Genomic DNA, 6,396 nt, shown 5'->3' with positions numbered 1-6,396 from the left:
AACTGGAAGCTTTGTTGTTGCTGCACATTCAGTGACACGTGAGTCCTTCAGCGCATTTCTCCTTGCTTCCAGATGACAGTGTGTTTCAGTCATAAAGGGGATCTTGGATCACCATTCAAAATCCACTCTACTGACATCAACTACAGCCTCCTAAGTGCTTTTTGGAGTCCTTTGCTTTGATCAACAACCGCTTCGAAGATAAAGAAATGTCCCTCTTGAAGAAAGACATTTGCTTCAACAGTTTTGTGTGTCGTATTACAGCCAGTTATTGGGAAAGGGTGGAGAACACCACCATCAATTCCCAGCTCAAGCAAAAACTGCCTTCTAGGAGGCTGAGCAAACCCTTTTCTCCAGCAGAAGTGACAAAGTAAATCCTTACACCTGTAAAGTGGAGGCAAAACCATTTCCTTGCCACAGAGGAATGCGCCATGGTTATGTAACACAATGAAAATGCTAAGTGCTAAAGACATTAGAGTCCCAGATATTTAAAGAAAGAATTCTCATTTTCTTAAAAGATTTTCAAATAGAAGAACAAAGCTCCAGCAAATCGAGTGTGGTGAATGATCCTGCACTGTTCCCACTCACCTGCATCTAGACAAACTTATTTATCTTTCATGACACCAATTTCTATGGCTCTCTGCTGGAAAGCTGCTAGAGCTATAAGCAAACAGAAACGGATTCAGCTGCTCAGAAGGAACAGAGTATCCGAGAATAGGAAAATTATCTACGTAGGAGGTTTGCCATCAATTTAAGTAAATTATACTCTAAAAGATCATACTGTGAAATGAAGAACTCTTTAATTAAAAACTCCATTTAAAAAAGTATGTATATACAGTTAGCATTATAAAATAAAGACAGAAGAGCTGCTAAACAGGGTCAGAGCTGCTAAAACTCTGGAATAAGCTAGTTTTAAAAATTAGATTTCTATGTGATATTTAGAACTTAATGGGGTCACAACTGGCTTGACTAGTCTTAGTCCAAATAAGGATGGAAGAGATACACACTGGTTTTGGAAACTACAAGGAAATCACTGGTGAAAACCTTCACACCAGCATGATACAAATTAATTGTTATTTTTCTTCCCCTTGGGTTGCAAAAACAAGTAAGACTGTTAGTTTTAAGAATCAACTTAGAGTTCAGGAAGTAAATTACTTCAGAATTCAGATATGTTTATATTGGGTGTCTGGTCCTTGTACGGCCTAAGGGGAGAAAGAGAGACTTTTGAGGTAATGTTCAGAGCACCTAAGGCAGTATCTTGCTCTTGTGCCACTTGCCAATGGACCCCCTCTGCATCCGTGGACTAGAACGGGAGTATCCAGAGCCCAGTACCATAATTTACAGTCCTAAAATAGCTAAAGAAAGTGAGTCAAAACAAAGATAAAGAGAGATTTGTGTATTGTTCAAACTGGCATCAGCAATTTCTTGCATTATTGCAAGAGCATTTTTGCATAGCTAGTAACATCTTGTGGGAGAGGGAAAGGCCTTGAATAAAGTCCACTGGATTTTTGAACAGACTATTAATCTAAGTACATGCATTTTTTTCTCATCTTGAGCTTTAATCCTTCTTCTTTGACATTTCTTATTCTCAGTAGAAGGAGGTGGGGATGTATTATTGAAATGTTTATAGTTTCCTCCAGAAGAAAATAAGTAGAGTTAATGTAGTAGATATATTTCAACATCTTCCCCTCAGCAACCACTATGATGTGGCAAGACAACTTACTAAAGCTGAGAGAAAGTAACAGGGGTGTCTTGCAAGCAGTGTGGTGGATGGAGTGACCCAAGTGCAAGAGCAGGGTGCAGGAGACCTGATTTCTCTGCTGCTGGTCTACCAAGGGACTCTGATGCACAAAGTCAAATGACTTTCTTACCCTCCCTGTAAGTAAATTGAAGTTAAAGACACTGAGACCCACCTTAAGTCCTTCATCGTCTTTGACACAGGACCAAATGTTGTCATGGTTTTACAATATCCTGAAGTGACCCACAACTGAAAGAGCAACTTCTGTCTGGAGAAGAATCCCGGGTAGTAAACACCGGGCTTTTGCAAATAGCTTTTTGTTGCATGTCTTTCTTTATCAAGGGAACAAGCAGCTTGAGGTAACAGGCCATCTTCAAGAAAATTAATAGGACTACTTTTCCAGCTAATTCACTACTTCTCTGGGTAAAATCAGTCATCCAGGATTAAAACCTAAATTATTCTTTATGACCAGTTTTGACTTTTTAAATCAGAATTTTCCAGGTCTTCTACCAGTTATCACTATGTTTTTATATTTCCCGGGAATAAATACATAAATATTTCTATGCCCTTACAAAGAAGCTGATATTGTCAGGGTGTTAAGGGACGTCGTCATGGAATCCTGTGTCCTCACATTAATACTTTAAACACTTCCAAAGGTGCTAAAATCCGGAACCTGAGGTCCTTATTATAATCTGGAGAGAGAGACCAGCGTTTTAGCATAAAACTGAGAACACATCAATTAGATGCCTGGAAAGGTGAACTGACTTCAAGCTGCAGCAACACACAGGGCTGCCAGATACAGAGCATGGGTTTAGAGACTCATTGGCCAGCATCCTTTCTGTGTGATAGCATTGTCCCTGCAAAAATCATGCTCCACAGTATGGTCTGGGCTGCCCAAGCCAAATTAACACGTGCCTTGACTCCTCTGTAACAATCCTGGCAGTGGATTCTATCTGCTAACACCACACTTCAGAGTAGATGGCAGCTGATTTCTAAGAAGGATGTATTTTCTTCTGAAGCACAGAGTCCTTGTTCCCCACAGCAACTCAGAACAAGGAGGGACTGAATGTTCAAACTGCAGATCCCTCTTTACCTTCATCAGGTAAATCTCTCAGTGGATCTTTACACTGGTCCTAGCACTGACAATGTTAATACTGTACCTGCTTCATGGCTGAATGGAGGGTGCTAGTCTACCTGGATGCCAGCATAGCAAATATACCCAGGGCTAACTGCTGCTCCAGGGAACAATTCCAACTTTGCAAAAAGGCACTTTCAGACACAGCAATCACTGTCTTGGGAAAAAAAAACCCCAAACCCAAGCATCTGATTGTCTCGGTAGCAGGCGTTCAAAAAATCTTGTTGTTATAGGCAATGACTGTAAAAAAGAACAGAACTGCTGCTTGTGGAGTAGGACGAAAAGAGTTCAAAATGAATGAGCATGACTCCTTGGCTGCAGCAACCTTTATGAAAAATCTGGTTTCTAATTTCAGAGAACCTCTAATCCCTTAACAGAGAAGCATATGCTCTATTTTAAACTGTATATAATGTAATGGATAGCTATAATTACTTCAACAGAATACAGAACAGTATCAGCTGATATGCACTGCAAGTCAGCAGTTGGAACGTACAGCTGCTCATACTTGTTGGTATTTCACATTCATCATTACATTTATTTGCTTACATACAAACTGGAATGAAGTGCCACTTCTCTTTCCAGACAAATAAATTACAAACTGTAGATATCACAAACATTATACAGAAATATGAATTACAAGTGAATGGGATACAAGGATGAGAGGGAGGGGAGACAGAAAGAGTTGCTCACTCTTAAAGTTTTAACCCAAATTCTGCTGAGAAAGAGGATTTGAAGGCTTGGAAGTCTGTGCTGCATGTTGTGTACACAGTAACGTATCTACTCAGTTTAATATTTGCCAGGGAAATCGCAAAGCCCTCGCAGGCTACAGCAGCATATAATCTCCTTGAATGTTTTCCTGAGCTCCTGACTGCGGAATGCATAGATGAGTGGGTCAATGATGGAATTGCACATGATGAGGATAAGGTAGAAGTTAAAGTGGGACATGAAGCACACACAGTAAGGGTTGTAGGGGCAGGAGATGTAGAAAATCAGGTGCAGGAAAAATGGAGCCCAGCACACAACAAAAACTCCAATCAGGATGGTGAGAGTGATGGCCCCTTTCATGTTGGCCCCTTGGCGAATAGGGCCAGTCCCTGGAAGCACAGCGATCTTTTTGATATGCATCCGAGCCATCATGAACATGTGGACATAGAGGGATGCCATGAGAATGAGCATAGTGAAGAACATGCTAATAAGGCAGATGATGACAACGCTGCTGTCAGAGTAAATGATGAACAAAATGCCTGAGACTGTGCAAGCAGCCCAGATGCACGTGATGATGACCCCTACGCGCTTCACCGTCATGATATTATGGTACTGGAGGGCGTAAAAGATCGTAAAGTACCTGTCCACTGCTATTGAGAGGAGACTGCAAATTGATGCGAGCAAGGAACTGCAAATCACTGAGTCAATGACATTATCAATGTTTATGGTAAAGCTCTGTGCGTCTGTGTCTGTGTTGTTTAGCAGCGTGATGACAATCGTTTCTGATCCATTAGACACACTCACTAGCATGTCAGCCACTGCCAAGCTACAGATGAAGAAGTACATGGGCGAATGAAGGTTCTTGTTCTTGGCTATCGCCACGATGACCAAGATGTTCTCCAACAAGCTGATGATGCCCAGAGTCACAAACACTTCGGGTGACACGAAGAGTTGCTCGTAGCAGCCTCCCGAGGGGTGGCCCTTTGCACTGGGCTCGCTGGCACCTCCGTGCAGTCCGTAGCTGTGGTTCCGGAAATGGAGAGGCTGGAGCGTCCCGCGGTGCTGGGTGAAATTCATCTTACGGAGATCCCCTTTCAGCTTCCTGCTTTTAAAACTCCTGTTCCTTTTACATTCCTTTGAAAACCTTCTTTGGCTTTTCAGCTCGGGAAGAAAAGAAAAATAAGCCAGCACCGAGGCAGGCAGCAGTTCAGAACGCTTTGACTGCTGCTACAAAATAAGGTTTCAAAGTCAGAAATAGGGGTTTACTCTGTCACAGAAGCAGTTCCTGAACACCATCACATTTACCTTGGTGATCTATGCCACAGAGTCCCAACAGTCTGCAAGTTTGCATCAGATTCTCCCCTATGGTCAGCTCCTGTTTAGTTCACTGGTACGCTGCAAGGTTTTTTTGTTCCCTTCCATTAAGAGAGGCAAACATAATATGCCCAAGTGGCTGCTGCAGAGCAGAAACTCATTTCAAACTGCAAGCACCAGTCTCGCTGTCAGACAGTGCATGCCGGCTGCCTGTTTTATGGTGTGTGGAGGAGAAAAATATTCAGGGCACTCTCCGCCTCTGCTTTGCCTTCCAGCCAATGGGGCTCGGGAGCCGCCGAAAGTCGAGGGGCTGCTGCTTCTGAGCCTCTCTGAAGCATCCTGATGCTTCAGATTCAGATGCAGCACGAGCTACCAGTAGCTACGGGAAAACAGATGGGCTACCAGCTATTTGTTTCCCTTCTTGAACTTCTCAGAATAGATTTTAATGCTGATTTTTAATTAGCAATCTTACAGAATCGTACAGCAGAATCTCTGCAGCTGAACTGACAGCTTTTTATCTTCCAGACGCTGATTTTCTGTTATTTACTCTTGCCCCTTCTATGGCACAAAGTTGCTCTGCCTTGTATATGTGGCAAAAGAGGAAAAGGACAAGGAAGCAAAAGAACACGTATTTCCTCTTGGTTCTCTCTCCCAGATCTCCGTTGCATTGCTAACTTTTCTGTGCCTTAGCTGTCCATTTGCAAGACGTTTTGCTGCAAGGTTGCATTATACTTTCTATGTTTCTTGTACTTTTTAAGAAATAGAGAACATTCAAGGACCAAAAACAGAACAAGAAGCCAAAGTCACAAATGCCTTAATAAATTGTCCTAAAGAAAATAGGTTTTCCCACGTGATAGCCTTCTTCATTGTCATCTTTCCAGGAAGGAAAAGATTATAGGGTTTATTTCAGAGGTCCTGTCGCCATCAGAAATTAGGATTTTAGGCAGAAAAAGAAAAGCTAGTATTTGGAATAGATGAAGGAAAGCAGCAGAATTCAAAGTTGCATCCTGTAAGAAATGGGGATCATACACTGTTAATGACACAAAGGCATCAACAAATCTGCTAAAAGTCCATCTGGAGGGATGTCCCTGTGCTTACCTGGCATGAGCTGAAAGGCAGCTTGTGTGCAGTCTGCCAGGTAAAGCCCTTGAGAAGAAGCAGGAAAAGAACGCCAAATGAATACGAAGAGACAGGGACAGAACTTGTTTTGCTGTTTCCTCTTAAAGTATTGCAACGGATGATTGAAAAACAAATACACTGAACAAAGCCTAAAGTACACGTGGATTTTAAAGCTATGGAAGCTATAGGAAAATCCGTCACTACACCTGAGAGTAATGTTTGCAAGAAAGTTCTCTGAATGAACATTTCCAGTCAACGGCCAGGAAGGCTATGGAGGGGTCTATATCTGGCAGGAGTCTATTTTCTTCAACCTCTCAACTTTTTTTCATCTTCACTGTACTAGCTGGTTTTAAAGTGAAAAGTTATAAAGACATACAGGAATAAAGCA

At 42.0% G+C, this 6,396-nt stretch overlaps 1 protein-coding gene across 1 annotated transcript; it reads right to left on the bottom strand.

Moving 5' to 3' along the window:
- Positions 1-3,643: 3,643 nt before the first annotated feature.
- On the bottom strand, positions 3,644-4,652 carry MC4R (melanocortin 4 receptor). The gene has a single exon (XM_009936481.2). It carries the CDS (start codon positions 4,650-4,652, stop codon positions 3,657-3,659), a length of 996 nt encoding a protein of 331 aa, XP_009934783.2. The 3' UTR covers positions 3,644-3,656.
- Positions 4,653-6,396: the final 1,744 nt, after the last annotated feature.

Source organism: Opisthocomus hoazin, chromosome 3, assembly GCF_030867145.1.
Source record: "Opisthocomus hoazin isolate bOpiHoa1 chromosome 3, bOpiHoa1.hap1, whole genome shotgun sequence".
NCBI classification, from domain to species: Eukaryota; Metazoa; Chordata; class Aves; order Opisthocomiformes; family Opisthocomidae; genus Opisthocomus; species Opisthocomus hoazin.
Note: the sequence above shows the minus strand (reverse complement) of the source record. Positions and strands in the feature narration are given on the sequence as shown.